The sequence below is a fragment of the Setaria italica genome, chromosome II (genome assembly GCF_000263155.2).
Source record: "Setaria italica strain Yugu1 chromosome II, Setaria_italica_v2.0, whole genome shotgun sequence".
NCBI classification, from domain to species: Eukaryota; Viridiplantae; Streptophyta; class Magnoliopsida; order Poales; family Poaceae; genus Setaria; species Setaria italica.
Window position 1 is genome coordinate 10434835 of NC_028451.1, and position 15635 is coordinate 10450469.

At 52.8% G+C, this 15635-nt stretch overlaps 2 protein-coding genes across 2 annotated transcripts; one reads left to right on the plus strand and one right to left on the minus strand.

The window, feature by feature from the left end:
* Nucleotides 1-3521: 3521 nt before the first annotated feature.
* On the minus strand, nucleotides 3522-4172 carry LOC101779555. Its single transcript, XM_004959099.1, has one exon. The coding sequence runs from the start codon at nucleotides 4170-4172 to the stop codon at nucleotides 3522-3524; it is 651 nt and encodes a 216-aa protein (XP_004959156.1).
* A 7722-nt stretch (nucleotides 4173-11894) lies between these two features.
* On the plus strand, nucleotides 11895-15366 carry LOC101768323 (UPF0235 protein At5g63440). The gene is made up of 7 exons (XM_004955928.4): nucleotides 11895-12326; nucleotides 13353-13467; nucleotides 13883-14036; nucleotides 14119-14215; nucleotides 14400-14488; nucleotides 14813-14881; nucleotides 15007-15366. Exons 1-7 carry the CDS (start codon nucleotides 12212-12214, stop codon nucleotides 15064-15066), a joined length of 699 nt encoding a protein of 232 aa, XP_004955985.1. The 5' UTR covers nucleotides 11895-12211; the 3' UTR covers nucleotides 15067-15366.
* The last annotated feature ends 269 nt before the right edge of the window (nucleotides 15367-15635 follow it).

The window sequence follows — 15635 nt, forward strand, 5'->3', positions numbered from 1 at the left end:
CGCTGGCGCCAAGCTTACACATCTTGACGCCAGCCATCCTGACACCAAGGTCCATGTGCAACTGCTAACGCGGATGCCGATGTGGTGGGGGGCTTGGCGCCAGCCATTGTGGCGCCAAACTTGACGCCAAGCTTGGCGTTGTAGATCTTGGCACCGAGCAGTTTTACCCTATACCTCTTGACGTTTCGAATAAAACAAGTACAATTATTCCGAGAAGCATGCAACAAACCACGTTGTGGTTCAACTGGTTAGGATGTGTGCATCTTATCCTAAAGGTCTGGTTTGAACCTCAGTGTTGAATTTTTTTCTACCTTTTTTAAAGAATTTTACTAAGCCATACGAGCCTATTCCTGCCTGAACCAGTCTAATCTTCGTGTCCTCCCGTACAACCATCTGAGCCTAACGCGCAGCGTTACGCGTGGTACCATCCCGCCGCTGGCACCGAAGAAGGCGCTCAGGTTGTCGGCCGCCTCTGCGAGACCAACCATGGCTCTGCCGGGCGTGAGCGGCGCCGCCGTTGGTGAGGCCGTGGCGCCCCCCGTGGAGGCGGCATCCGAGGTGGCGACCGAGGGGAGGATGCCGGTGGGGGAAGAGCCGGTGGGGGAGGTGACGACGGTGTCTACTCCGACGGTGGAGGTGGAGATGGCGACGCCTGCCCCGAGGGCGGAGATAGAGGCGGTGGTGGAGGTGACGGCGGCGTCTACTCCGGTGGTGGAGGTGGAGACGGCGGCGCCTGCCCTGGGAGAAAAGACAAAGGTAGTGGTGCCCACTCCGGAAGGGCCGTCGGCGTCGGTCGAGGGACCGCCGATGTTGGTCGAGGAGTCCTCCCTTGCCGTTGTTAGGTCCGGAGGTGACCCCAACGCGTCGGGAGGACCGACCGTGCGTTGGGCCCCCCGTGGAGACCCGTAGAAGCCCCTCTTCGTCCTTGATGACGTGGGGGAGCAGGAGAGGTGGCTGGAGGTGCAGGGCGGGCTCGAAAGATGTTCATGCCACCCTATCCTCTGCGGTGGGAAGGCTGCACGACGTTGTCGCCCCTGCCGGTCAGGTATGGTGTCCTTTTCGGCGGTCATTTTTCCCTTCTCTGCTCCTTTTTTCTCCAAACGAGTTTCAAGCACAGATCGTCCTGCAGGCCTTAGGGACTGCACCTGGAGGAAGTCCGAGTTCCTCCGACATGAGGGGGGGTCTGGGAACGCCTTTCTGAGTAGGCGCGATGGAACAGGGAGCTGACTGGACAGCTCGCTACCGCCCACCAGGCTGTCACCGCCCTTGGTGAGACGGTGGCTCACCTGCGCGCGCAGGAGAAGGAGGCGCAGCCGGGCGCCAGGAGGACGGAGGACAAGCTCCGGGTCACCACCGAGAAGGCCCACCAAGACACTGAGGAGCTCGCCCGGGTTAAGAAGGAGCACGAAACCCTTCAGAAGACTGTCGAGCGCTTCCGGCGCGAGCACCATGCGACTTGGCAGGAGCGCGACGCGGCCTGCCAAGAGCGTGATGCGGCTTGGCAGGAGTGCGACCTCGAGGAAGGTCGGAAGGTCGAGGCCGAGCGGGTGGTGGCCGATGTTGTGGAAGAGGTCAGCCGGCTACGGCGACAAATGCAGGGGCTTCAGGCCGCGGTGTCCCAAGGGCTTGTTCGGGAACGCGAGCAGCGAGTCCGCACCGATGGTAAGGACTTCGTCGTCCTTTTTGTCTTGTTTGTCCCGGCACGCAGCGCTGGTTCTGATTCATTTTTGTGGTTTGGGTAGGCCTTGACAGCGACCTTGCTCGATTGAGAGCCGCCACCCTTGAGGAGGACATCGAGCTCGCCAACCTGCGCAGCGCCGTTGGCATGGTCTGCGAAGACCTCGGAGTTGTCTAGGAGGAGGGGACGAGTTCGCTGGCAGCTCGTGTCCTTGGGACGTACCGGCGGGCGCGCGAGGTTGCTCGGGACGCGCTCCGCATCGGCGTGAAGCGGACCTTTGGCATCTTCAGCTCCCACTACGCCGGCCTCAACTTCCAGCTGATGAGCAAGGGCTACACCTCCGACTATACTGAAGCCGAGCTGGACGAGGTCGACGCGTTGGTGGCTGCCCCCGCGGAGGCCTTGGCGTGGCTCTTGGAGGAGGAGGCCGTCCTGCCTGAGCGTCCTTGAAGAAAATTTGTATTGGGCAGAGGTGCCCCAAAAATAGGTAAAGGATTAAGTAACTCTAAACTTGCTTTTGCGTAGGCCAGAGTGGCCTTTTTGTTTATGGAGTTTTTTGAAAAAAGTTTTCGATCCTCTTTCTATGTTTTTGGGTTCGGAAAGATTAGAATGCGAGTCGGATGGGTCGGGAAGCACCGATGAGCAAAGGCACTATAGCTGTCGGAGGTGTAGGTTTCTCGCAGTCTGATTGGTCTTGCCCGAGCGTCGTTCACACACTCTTCTCCTCCCGCACCCAAACATTTAGGAAGGGGGTCGGTTTGGAAAAAAGCGGTATTTTGAGAAGACGCCAAGTGTCTTGGGCCAGAGCCCTTGACAGCCCCTGAGGGATATTCGACCCTGGGCGAGAGCCAGGGTCGGATATTCCTTAGCTTGGAAGAAAACTTTAGCGAAAATGACCAGAAATAGCTTTTTTCATAAACAAATAGTGGAAGTACGTATATAGCTTTAGAAATGACAATTAAGGGTAGAAGCGACTTAGCTGTTCGATGTTCCAAGCGTTGGTGAGGATTTGCCCATTGTGGGTCGCTAGTTTGTACGTGCCTGGTCACATTACTTGCACAATGACAAATGGACCTTCCCACGGCGGGGTCAGCTTGTGCTGACCCTTGTTGCTCTGGACGAGGCGGAGCACTAAGTCGCCGACGTTGAAAGCCCGGCCCCGTACCTTACGGCTGTGGTACCGTCGCAAGGCTTGCTGTTACTTGGCCGAGTGTAGCAAGGCAACGTCTCGTGCTTCGTCCAGCTAGTCTTGCGCGTCCGCGAGGCATGTTTGGTTCCCTCGTTCGTCGTACGCTCTGACCCTCGGCGACCCATACTCCAAGTCAGTGGGGAGGATTGCCTCGGACCCATAGACCATGAAGAATGGGGTGAAGCCGGTTGCCCTGCTGGGGGTCGTCCTCAGGCTCCATAGGACCACGGGGAGTTCCGCAACCCATCGGCCGCCGAACTTGTTGAGGCGGTTGAAGATCCGTGGCTTGAGACCCTGGAGTATCATGCCATTGGCCCGCTCAACTTGTCCGTTTGTACGGAAATGTGCCACGGCCGACCAGTCCACACGGATGTGGTGATCATCGCAGAAACTGAGGAATTTTTTCCTAGTGAACTGCGTGCCGTTGTCCATGATGATGGAGTTGGGGATTCCAAAGCGATAAGTAATGTCGATGAAGAATTGCACCGCTTGCTCGAATTTGATCTGCGCAATCGATCGAGTCTCGATCCACTTCGTGAATTTGTTGACGGCGACGAGTAGGTGGGTGAAGCCCCCGGGTGCTTTTTTGAAGGGCTCGACAAGGTCCAGACCCCAGACCGCGAAGAGCCACGTGATGGGGATGGTCTGGAGTGCTTAGGCAGGCAGATGAGTCTGTCGGGCGTAGAATTGGTATCCCTCGCAGGTGCGTACCACGCGGGTGGCGTCGGCTACTGCCGTCGGCCAATAGAAGCCTTGTCGGAAAGCGTTCCCGACGAGGGTTCTTGGTGCGACATGGTGACCGCAAGCCCCAGCGTGGATGTCATGGAGCAGTGACCTTCCTTGCTCGGAGGGGATGCAGCGTTGTAGGATCCCGGTATGCCTTCGCTTATAGAGCTCTTGGTCGATGATGATGAAGGACTTGACGCGATGGATAATCCTCCACGCTTCTGTCTTGTCCGTCGGGAGTGACTCGCAGATGAGGTAGTCGAGGTACGGAGCTCTCCAGTCAGGCAGAGGGTCGGGCCCTTTTGCTGGTTCTGTGTCGATCTTCATAACCCCGGGGTAGGAGAGGTCGGCCTCCGGGTCCGGGACAGGTGGCTCGTTGCCGGCCTCTCTCGGTTCTTCATAGCGGACCAAGGGCTTATGCAAGTTACTGACAAAGACGCCGGCAGGGACTGGCCTCCGGCCGGATGCTGCCTTTGCCAGTTCGTCGGCTGCCTTGTTGAAGCATCTTGCGACATGGTTGAGCTCAAGATCGTTGAATTTATCCTCAAGGTGGCAGACTGTGTGGCAGTACGCCGTCATCTTGGGGTCGTGATAGCTTTACTCCTTCATGACTTGGTCGACGACTAGCTGCGAGTCGTCTCGGATGTCAAGCCGTCGTATGCCTAGCTCGATGGCGATGCGGAGCCCATTGACGAGAGCCTCGTATTCGGCGACATTGTTAGATGCGGGAAAATGGAGGCGGACCATATACCTTAAGCGCATGCCGAGGGGAAAGATGAAGACCAGGCCTGCTCCGGCGCCAGTTTTCATCAGTGACCCGTTGAAGTACATCGTCCAGTAATCCTGCTCCACCGGCGCCGATGGTGTCTGGACCTCCGTCCATTCCGCGATGAAGTTGGCGAGCACCTGGGACTTAATGGCTGTTTGGGAGGTGTAGGTGATGCCTTGGTCCATGAGCTTGAGTGCCCACTTTGCAATTCTTCCCGTCGTGTCCTGATTTTGGATAACCTCGCCAAGGGGGAAGGATGATACGACTGTCACAGGGTGAGAGCTGAAGTAGTGGCGCAATTTCCTCTTCGTGATGAGGACCACGTACAGGAGCTTTTGGATTTGGGGGTAACGGGGGTTGGAGTCAGACAAGACCTCGCTAATGAAGTACACCGGGCGCTGCACCTTGAGGGTATGCCCTTCCTCCTCCCGCTTCGCCACCAGGGCAACGCTTACCACCTGTGTCGTAGCCGCGATGTAGAGCAGGAGTGGTTCCTTGTCGGTCTGCGGGACCAAGATTGGGGCCTTCATCAGGATTTGCTTGAGCCGGTCAAGTGCTTCCTAAGCCTCGGCGGTCCACGCGAAGCGGTCAGTCTTCTTCAGGAGTCGGTAGAGGGGGAGTCCTCGTTCCCCAAGGCGCGAGATGAAGCGGCTCATGGTCGCAAGGCATCCCGTGACGCGCTGTACTCCCTTTAGGTTCCAGATTGGTCCCATGCTGGTGATGGCCGATATCTTCTTCAGATTGGCTTCGATGCCGCGCTCGGAGACGATGAAGCGAAGCAGCATGCCCCTCGGGACCCCAAAAACGCATTTCTCGGGGGTTGAGTTTGATGTGCTTGTTTCTTAGCCTCTCGAAGGCCAGCTCAAGGTTGGGGATGAGCTGGTCGCCGAGCTTGGATTTGACCACGATGTCGTCTACGTAGGCCTCAACGGTTCGCCCGATGAGGTCCCCAAAATACTTGAGCATACGTCGCTGGTATGTAGCCCCCGCGTTTTTTAGGCCGAACGACATCGTGACGTAGCAAAATGATCCGAAGGGGGTGATGAAAGAGGTCGCAAGCTGGTCGGACTCTTTCATCGTGATTTGATGGTAGCCGGAGTACCCGTCGAGGAAGCTGAGGGTTTCGCACCCCGAGGTTGAGTCGACTATCTAGTCTATGCGCGGGAAAGGAAAGGGATCCTTCGGGCACACCTTATTAAGACCTGTATAATCAACACACATTCTCCAATTTCCATTCTTTTTTTGTACAAGAATAGGGTTGGCTAACCACTCGGGGTGGTACACTTCCTTGATGAACCCGTCCACCAAAAGCTTTTGAAGCTCCTCGTCGATGGCTCTGCGTCTCTCCTCGTCGAAGCAGTGTAGTCCTTGTTTCACCGGTTTGGATCCAGCCTTGATGTTCAAGGAGTGCTCGGCGACTTCCCTCGGGATGCCTGGCATATTCGAGGGTTTCCACGCAAAAATGTCGTTGTTTGCGCGAAAGAAGTCGACAGGCGCACTTTCCTATTTGGGGGATAGGGTAGCTCCTATGCGCACCACCCTACCGTCGGAGCTGTCGAGGCCGAGAGGGATCTCCTTTATGCCCTCCGTGGCTGCGAAAGAGCTGGAGGATCGTTTGGAGTCGGGCGAGTCCTTGGCGTCCTCCGTGAGCTAGACCGCGCGTTCCTCCAAGGCAGTGATAGCCGAGGTATATTTGCAGCACTCTATGTCGCACTCGTAGGCCTTCTGGAAGGATGTGCCGACAATGAATGACCCCGTTGGGTCTCGGCATCTTGAGCTTGAGGTAGGTGTAGTTGGGGATGGCCATGAACTTGGCGTAGCATGGTCGTCCTAGGATGGCATGGTAGGTTCCGCGGAAACCTACCACCTCGAACGTGAGGGTCTCCTTCCTGAAGTTGGAAAGATTCCCAAAGGTGACGGGCAAGTCGATTTGCCCAAGGGGCATTGTCCGTCTCCCCGGCATGATGCCGTGGAAGGGTGCTTTGCTGGGGCGGAGATGCGATCTATCGATCGCCATGGCGTCGAGGGTTTCGGCGTAGAGGATGTTGAGGCCGCTGCCTCCATCCATCAGCACCTTGGTGAGGCGCTTCGTGCCGATGATGGGATCGACGACGAGAGGGTAGCGCCCCGGATGTGGGACGTGTTCCGGGTGATCGGAATGGTTGAAGGTTATGGCGGATCTTGACCAGTTAAGGAAGACCGGGGTGGCAGGGTCGACCGCGTAGACCTCGCGGCGTTCCAACTTCCGGCGACGCTTGGAGTCGTAGGCCGCCGGTCCGGCAAAGATCATGAAGCAGCCGTTGACATTCGGGAAGCCGTCCTCCTTCTCTCCGGTGTTCTTCCCCTCCTCCTCGGGCTTCCTTCTCTGGTCGCCCTTCATGGAGTTGCTGACAAAGAACCTCTTCATGAGGTTGCAGTCTTTGTAGGCGTGCTTGACGGGGAACTTGTGGTTTGGGCACGGTCCCTCGAGCAGCTTGTCGAAGTGGCCCGGGGTGCCCTCGGGGGCGGCCGTCCACTCTTGTGTTCGACGACGGCCACGAGGGAGTCCTCGCGTCGCTGCTTGTTCTTCTTCTTCTTCTGACGGTTGGAGGTGCCTTCGTCGGCATCCTCCTCCCGCTTCGCCTTACCCTTGGAGAGATCGAATATCGCCCCGACGGCCTCCTTGCCAGAGGCGAAGTTGGTGGCGATGTCGAGGAGCTCCTCGGTGGTCCGTGGGCCCATGCATCCCAGTTTGTGGACCAGAGTCCTACAGGAGGTCCCTGCCAAGAAGGCTCTGATGACATCAGTATCGGCGACGTTGGAGAGCTCGGTGCGCTTCCTGGAGAAGCGCCGGATGTACTCTCGGAGAGTCTCATCCGACCCCTGGCGGCAGCTCCAGAGGTTCCAGGAGTTTCCAGGGCGCATGTACGTGCCCTGGAAGTTTCCCACGAAGATGTCCTTCAGGTTGTTCCAGTTCCGGATCCGGCCTGATGGAAGGTGTTCTAGCCATGCTCGCGTGGAGTCGGCTAGGAACAGAGGGAGGTTGTGGATGATGAACATGTCGTCATCCGCCCCACCGGCCTGACAGTCAAGGCGGTAGTCGTTGAGCCAAAGTCCGAGGTTCGTCTCCCTGGAGTATTTGGTGATGTTGGAGGGCGGCCTGAAGCGCGCCGCGAACGGCGCGTTGAGGATCCGCGCGGAGAAAGCCTTGGGCCCCACTAGGTCGGGGCTCGGGCTCCGGTCTTCTCTGTTGTCGTAGCGGCCACCACGGCGTACGTGGTAGCCGTGGTCGGCTCCGTCCTCCCTGTCCGCACGGGGGCGTCTCCGTGCATCCAAGGTGTCGCGTGCATCACAGATAGGACCGACGCATTAGTGGACGGATAGGGCTCTACCGCCCGCACGTGGTGGGGTCCGTTGAACGGGCGAGGCCTGGTTTCCACTGTGGGAGGAAGGTTGGTGGATAGACCCTCCACGCCTCTCGAGAGGCGCGGAGGGTGTGACCCTGCTGGCGTCGTGTCCGCGTCGCTGGGACACGGAGCTCTCTGCCTGCTGGACTGCTGCACACTCAAGCAGGTCGCGTACCTCTTGGTGGGCCTGTCGCTCCTCGGGCGTTGCCGATCGGGGAGTCGTCGGAGTAGGGCTGCCGCGGCGGTGATGTTTTGGCTGGTGCATGCGAAGAATTGGGGACGATCCTCGTCCCCACAGATGCGCCGGTGGACATTGCGGGCCCGATGGCGCGCTCTGCCCTCGTTGCGGTGGTGCTCGATCTCCTGCTCGAGCACCGCGCATTCCTCCGGCAGCCAGGGCTGCGCTGGGACCCTGGCATGTGCTCCGACTGTGGCTGTGGAGTTGGGTGGGGGAGTATGCTGCTCCCCTTCGTCATCATCGTTGCTGGCCCTCGCGGAGTGCGCGTCAGCCATGAAGCACTCGCGCGAGGGGTGGTAGCTTCTGTTGCTGGAGCCAACGTCGGAGGTTACTTCCGGCCTTTCCATAAGGGGAGGCAAGACAGCCCCCGAGGCGTACTCCTTCATGCCCACGAACTCGTCGTCCGTGGGTAGCACGATCATGGATCGTGCCAGGAAACGACCGTAAGTCGCTGCGGCGTTGAGTAGACCAAAGGGCCATTCCTCCGAGGAGGACCCTGTGGTACGTGCCCGGTGACTCCCCATCATTCCGACGGCGGAGCCAGGGGTGACGGGGTGAGTGGGTTGGACGGGAAGAGGAATCAAAGTGATTCCCTCTACCGTGGCGAGGAAGTCCAGGCTCCCAAAATGGACATGGGAGCCCGGAGCAAAGCCGATGTCGTTGTTGGCCATCCGAAGTCGGTGATGAACGTCGAACGCGCAAAGTTCCCCTACCTGGCGCGCCAACTGTCGGTGTCAAGAATCACGGGTCGAGACTACCGGCTTAGTAAATTTGTTTTCTCTGCGCGTTAGGCTCGGATGGTTGTACGGGAGGACACGAGGATTAGACTGGTTCGGGCAGGAATAGCCCTACATCCAGTGTGGGTGGCTGCTCGTGTTACTCGTACCAAGTTTGCAGTAGGGGCTACAAACGAGCGAGAGAGGGAAGCTGGTTCCCAGGTCTCTGTGGGTGTTTGCCGACACATCAAAGTGTCTTGAGCGCTAAGGTTCTACGAGAGCTGTTGTGTGCGTTCGGTGTTGTTCTATCATCTCTTGGGCCTCTCCTTCCCTCGGGTCCCCTAGGCCCCTTATATAGTGTAAGGAGGACACAGGGGTTACAAAATGAGCTGGGAGTAAGGAAGGTAAAAAAGATAAAACAAGAAAGCGGGAGGAGCTACTGGAGACGCCGTCTTCCTTTCTTGTCTCTGCGTCTTGTCGGTACTGCTACCTGGAAAGGGCAGTTGCCGTTGGGTCCCATCAATGATTCGGCGGTCGGACACTGTAGCCGAGCACGCGAGTCGCATATGGCGGCTGACCACTATAGCCGTGCAAGTTGGTGGTGATGACCGGCCACTGTAGCCGTGTAAGTGGCAGGAGGCGGCCGACCACTGTAGCCACATGTTCTGACAGGGCGGTGCGGTTGAAGTGCACTTCTTGCCAGGCTGCGCAGGAAACCAGGCGGTTTGCCCTCCTTCGCTAGACGGTATGGGCTATGAGTACCCTATGACAGGTGTTGCAGAGGGATAAGACGGTTCAGCCGTAGCCCTGTATTGCCGTCGTAGCACGGTGCAGTCTGGCATTCCGACAGGTCATGTCGAGGAATGCGGGCGCCTCTCCACACGTTAGAACCGTATCCTGGAGCATGCACATCCCATCGGTTATGTTTTGGTGAGCTCGGGGGGACCCACTAGGCTCGTGCTTCCGTGTGGCGGTTGCACATTCCTTCGGGCGAGGCGGAGCCCCGTTTCGAGGGGTCGGGTGCGTCCGACCCCTTGCGCTCGGGGCCGGGCGAGGCGGAACGCTGCTTTGAGGGGTCGAGCGCGTCTGACCCCTTGCGCTCGGGGTCGGGCGAGGTGGAACTCTGCTTCGAGGGGTCGGGCGTGTCCGACCCCTGGCGCCCGGGGTCGGGCGAGGCAGAGCGCAGTACCTCCGGGGTGTATTTAGTCGGTGGGGATTTTACGGGTGCTGGGGGTGGGCCCTGGCCTTTACGACCGTTGATTAGGGAATGTAAGGAGGTCATTAATATTTCTCCCCGACAACCACGTTAAAGAAATAATAGATTAGAAAGTAAAGGAGCAGATGGGATCGTGTACATAGAAGAAAAAAATGAAAGCAAGAGAATCTCCCCCGATAGAGTGTATCCTGATCCATCGGGTGGTCGGTGTGTGATGGAAAAACGACAGCATGACGTACCACCAGTAGAGAACTAATCGCTGAGTTGCGAAATCAACCCAACGACGATATTGATGTAGGTGATGACGAAGCAGTTGTAGGTGATGGTAAATCTGCCATCAAGCTCGTTGGGGATGATCTCACGATTACCCCTACCTGGCGCCCCTAGCCCGGTAGTGCACCAGGGGGTTACCCAAGTGGTTGATTTATAGGTAGAGGGGATTGCGAAACCTAGAACTCGAAGGTGATCGCGAGAACACGAGAGACACGAGAGTTTTAGACAGGTTCGGGCCTCCGAAAAGTAATACCCTACGTCCTGTATACTGATGGTTTGTATTGCTCGAGAGTTGATGATTTGATGGGATGCCCTTAATCGCCTAGGCTGATGACCTAGGATTACAATTTTGGATCTAATCTACTCTGTCGTTACATGGAAGGTAATCTGAGTCGGATTACAATACGTATCCCGTAATATCTGGGCTGATTTGAATCGCCCGATCTCCTTGGCGTGTACTCCAAGTATCTTCATGTCCTTGACCCGCACGTTTTGGTCGGGTGGGCCCACTTGTTAGGACCGACCAGTATCCTGTAGAGATCCATGAGGTACCCACATCACTCAGATATAGTTAAACTATTAGCACAACCATGCAATTAGAAATCGCATTTGAACCTCATTATCAGAGAGGCGCGTAGAACTTGTCTTAAGCATCTGAATAGAGAGCAAATTTTGAGTGGCTTATGAGCTTAGGCGACTAGGCAGTGAAGTGAACTAGGCGTGTTGGTATATGATGTTTGTATTTTCCGAATTGTATTTGGCTTATCACTTGAAAATAGCTCTCTTTTGAGAATAATAACATACTCCCTCCATCCCATATTAAGTGCATTTCTAAAGTTCAATGTGAAAACCAAAGCAACGGTTAAAATGACTTTGTTACCCCTATAAGACACTAGCTTCAGTGACCGCACCTCCTCGTGCTGCAGCTCCATGCGGAGGCGGAAGGATTTCTAGAAGCATCATCTATTTTTTTTAACACATGTTAATGACGAGGGGTTGAGAAGCGTCCAGACTTCGGATGGAGGTTACACGAGTCGATCTTTCTTCCTCTGAGCTGGGTCACATGGTAGCCTTATAGCTTGATCTCGTACCTATCTGTGTAAATATTTTAGGATAAATTTTAAATCGTAGAGGTGCAAATATTTTAGGACGGAGGGAGTATTTTTATACATATTTGACCATCTACTCAACTTTTTTTATTATGATCAGATCTTTTTGTTACAAAATTCAAAGTATAAGATCGTACTGTTTTCGTGCCTGCTAGCATGGCCACGTTAGCATGCTATCTTTGTCCCGTTCGATATGGTTCGAAAGGTTTCGATCGCATATGCCAGTTTTGTTGTGGTCGATACTCATGCTCACATGTCTTGACCAAGCAAGAAGTGATATTGACCTTTCATGCTGCAATTTCATATTACTTTTCCTGCCATATGCATTCATCGCTGCTATAAACATTGAGCTAGCCTTCTTCATTGTAGAAGAAAAGTGATACTTTGTTTAGCAGAGATGGCAGATCATATCATGCAAAACACATGTACGTTGCCGCAGTGCCGAGTCACCTTAAATTGTTTTCGACTCTTTACGTACTGTTGTGTTGCTACCGATACGAGGCCGAATCACTTCACATCAATTTCGATTCGTTTCCTTATCTATTTCTCAAAAATTCAAGTTAAGGCCCAACATTGCATTTTTCAGCCAATTTGGATCACGATATACCAGGTCAACGCGGGTCAATTCAACCCCTGGCCCGATTGAGCGCAGGCCTCCTCACCGTCCACCAGTCCACCTCGCCGCCGCCGCCGCCGCCGCTGTGCTTTCCTCCGCCTCCTCTCCCGCGCCGCCGCCGCTCGCACGCTCCTTTCTATCCCTGGAGGGCGACGGCTCGGATCCCTCCTCCAGGCACCAGCGTGGCCGCCCCATCTCGACTGCCTCCGCCTGAATACCCCCCTGCCCCATAAGGCCTGGCCTTGAAGGCCACTCGCCTCTTGATTCCGGCGGCGGCGGTGGAGAGGGAGGGGCGATGCCGAAGCGGACGACGCACACGTACTCGAGCGAGGACGCGCTGCCGGAGGGCCCCGAGTCTGACCTCTTCGTCTACTACTGCAAGCACTGCGCCTCCCACGTCCTCATCACCGGTCAGCTCCTCCTCCCCACTCGGTTAATTTTGCCAGATCTATGTAGTCTGCTAGGGAGGCCTTGGATTCCAGCGGAAGAATTAGCTTGGAACTGTTTAAGTGGGGGGTGGTTTTTATCTAATCCCTGCATAGCCACAAGTTTCAGACCACGCAACAGCATTTACCTGCATACTAGATGTTCTTCTTCATTTGTACTATTCTAGCTCTGGATCACCGTTTGTCAGTGAGCAGGAGAAAGTGAACTTATAGGGAATGTGGTGGAGATGAAGAACATGACATAAGCAGTGGCGGAGCTTGGACACAAAAGAAGAGGGGGCCAGACTACTATTTTTCTTTCCACTTCAGAATTCAAATCCAGTGCTTAATTAAGAGTTTCTCTAGTTTAGGGGGGAGGGGGGCATAACCCACTTTGGTCTTCACTAACTTCCGCCACTGACCTTATGATTAGTCTGATTTTGGTTGCTAGATACCAAAAGGATTTTCAAAACATAATCAAGGCAGTGTCCTCCTTTGATGCACATTTGATCCTAATGAACTTAGAACTGCTTAATCTTTATTACCATTCTAAAAGATGTGATCATGCTGTATGGACATTTAAAGGTACCACTCAAAAAGATGTGACAATGAATTCTCAAATTGATTTCTGAGGTTTCACTCTTTTTCATGGCTTTTTCTATATTCTTGTGCCGTCATACATTGAGGGCACTTATATTTAGTGGTCTGCCTGCTCAAGAAATTGGACATTGCAAAATTATAATTACAGTACCATGCCATTTAGAATCTCTGATGCATACGTAGTGGGCCATATTTTTACTTTCAACTAGGCTAAAAGCTTTGGGTAGTCTAATTTAGTATTCTAAGTTGATGCAATGCGTTTTTTAAGTTTATATTAATCATCACTAGCAGATTTTTCTTAATTTCTTTCCAAGAGGATTTGCTACTGTTTATCTGCTTTTGTAATAACTAGTTTGAGTGATTCAAGAATGAAAGTTTTGTATATTCAAGTCTGATATGTTTGTTCTGAAGACACCCAATTGCAGAAAATGCCCAAGCGAAAGACTGACAGAGCACATGTTTTAGACAAGACTAAGCATCTCTCAAGGCTAAATGTGAAGGAGTCGGGAAAAGTAATGTTGAAACGGTATAATAATCATCCCTCATGTTGAAGTACTTCACCTGTACTTCTTATTGTAGCTAGGTTCTGATTAAATCCACTTTCTTGCTGGTTATACATTCTTCTCTAAATTCTAAATGCTGGTGAATACCTTCAGTTTGTCAGGTAGTATGTAACTAAGGAATTGGGTGCTATGTTCTACATGTGTGCACAGTTGTCTTCTAGGGGGAAGACATCTCTTGGTGGCCTCATTAATGCAGTGTGTGTTTGCATATTTTTCAATAGCATAGCAGTATTATTACACACTATTTTAATTACTGAATTGTGTTTATATAACATGATCCACATTTCCATGTGCATATTCCTTCGCAACAATCCACCTCAGGGTTATTGTGCCAAAGTGATTACCAGGTTGTGCTTATGTAAATAATCTTTGATGCAGTGGTGAAGGAAAGCTTGAAAAGCAGTTCCGCATGAGCTGTTTAGGATGTGACCTTTTTGTTTGTTACCGATCAGAAGAGGATCTGGAGCACGCCCCTTTTATATATGTTGTTGATGGAGCACTGAGTTCAGTTGCAGCTGAGACAAATCCACATGTACATACCGCCCTCAACTGAAATGTCCTTTGGTAGATTCAGCCTGTTTCTCTTCTCTGCTTCATGATCATGAAAACTGTAGGATGCTCCTGTACCCCCTTGCATCACACAACTGGAAGGTGGACTTGTCCAAGTAGCCATTGAAGTGGAAGACCGGGCACAGCGTTCAGCAATAACAAGTACGTACTTTAACATTGTAGTAAGTTATTTCTTGAGACGACAACATGCAATGTTTATGTAAAATTTGTGCATGAATGCACTGACAGTTTTATGTGGAACATAGATGATCTGGGACAATACTTTACACTATTTCTTTCAGTTCACTGGCACATACAATGTGGTGATGGAATTGTGTACTTTCAGGAGTGAATGCTGATGATGTTCGAGTAACAGTAGCTGCCCCTGCTGCACGAGGGGAAGCGAACAGTGAGTTGCTAGAATTTATGGGCAAGGTGATTTTCTTTAATGGCACTCTAATTTTCATTCATATTGTACCTTTGAGCCTTGTAAAAAGCGGTATTCTAAATGCTCCATCCAGTAAAAGATAAGTGCCATCACAATGAGTATTGCTTAACTTTGCTAAAAATATCTTTATCAATGTATGTGCAAATTATACAATACAGTATTTCCCTCAAAAAAAAATTATACAATATAGTATGCTTTTGGTTGTTCAAATATATCAATTTAGTTGATGGTCTCAATTTTGAATAAGCAGTTTCAATTAACTTTGAGCCTTGTTATGTGAAGATGTCCATGCTGATGGTTTGTGAAATCAGGTTCTTGGCCTAAGATTGACTCAGATGACTCTTCAAAGAGGATGGAATAATAAATCAAAGCTTCTGATTGTGAGTTCTCACTTCTTACCCCAAATCACATGGACTGTGGAAATTGATTTCATTAGTATCGGAATCTGATGCACTGCTACTGATTATTTCTCCCTTCTAAAACTATACTTGGGCTTTGTTACAAGGTCGAGGATTTGTCTGCACGGCAGGTGTACGAGAAGCTCCTAGAAGCTGTACAGCCTTAGGAAACTGACCAATGTGTCATGCGTTTGGATATTTCTCTTTTGATGGCACAAGAGAAAGTTCCCACTCATTGCGCGACAGAAGAGCAGAACGTACGTGCTGAAACTATGTTGAAAACACCGCTGAAGTACAACTAGACCGGAGCCAATCTGGACAGTATCCCATTTCCCATTCATTGTTTCTGTTGCACCTTCTCTGTTGGTTATTTCCTTAATTGTGATGCAAAGTGCTTTGCGTGTTGTAAAGATTGCTGCACGATATTGACTGTTGCGTCTGATGAGCTTGTGGATGATTTCTGCTAATTAGCCGCCTCATCTGGCCTACCTCGCGCCAGGCCTACCTACGGATGTGAGAAAGATGAGGTGGAGAAGAAAATACACCATGGCAAAAATAGGTAGAATTCATCATTCTGAAAATCGAAGCAGACACCAAACCACGCTAACAACACGTCTGGGAATTTCTTTCTTGCAAGATAAAGAACTCGCCATTATTTGCCCAAACTCCAAATAGAATGCAATTCATCTGAACATCGCTAAGCTTAAACAACATGCTACCACGGATTGGGCTGGGA

What these genes read in the sequence shown, in the direction of transcription:
- LOC101779555 (XM_004959099.1), bottom strand. Translation starts at nt 4,172, where the DNA reads ATGACGGCGTACTGCCACACAGTCTGCCACCTTGAGGATAAATTCAAC.
- LOC101768323 (XM_004955928.4), top strand. Translation starts at nt 12,212, where the DNA reads ATGCCGAAGCGGACGACGCACACGTACTCGAGCGAGGACGCGCTGCCG. An exon ending in CTCCCACGTCCTCATCACCG is followed by an intron (nt 12,327 to 13,352) that starts GTCAGCTCCTCC and finishes TTTGTTCTGAAG; the next exon opens with ACACCCAATTGCAGAAAATG. An exon ending in CAGCTGAGACAAATCCACAT is followed by an intron (nt 14,037 to 14,118) that starts GTACATACCGCC and finishes TGAAAACTGTAG; the next exon opens with GATGCTCCTGTACCCCCTTG.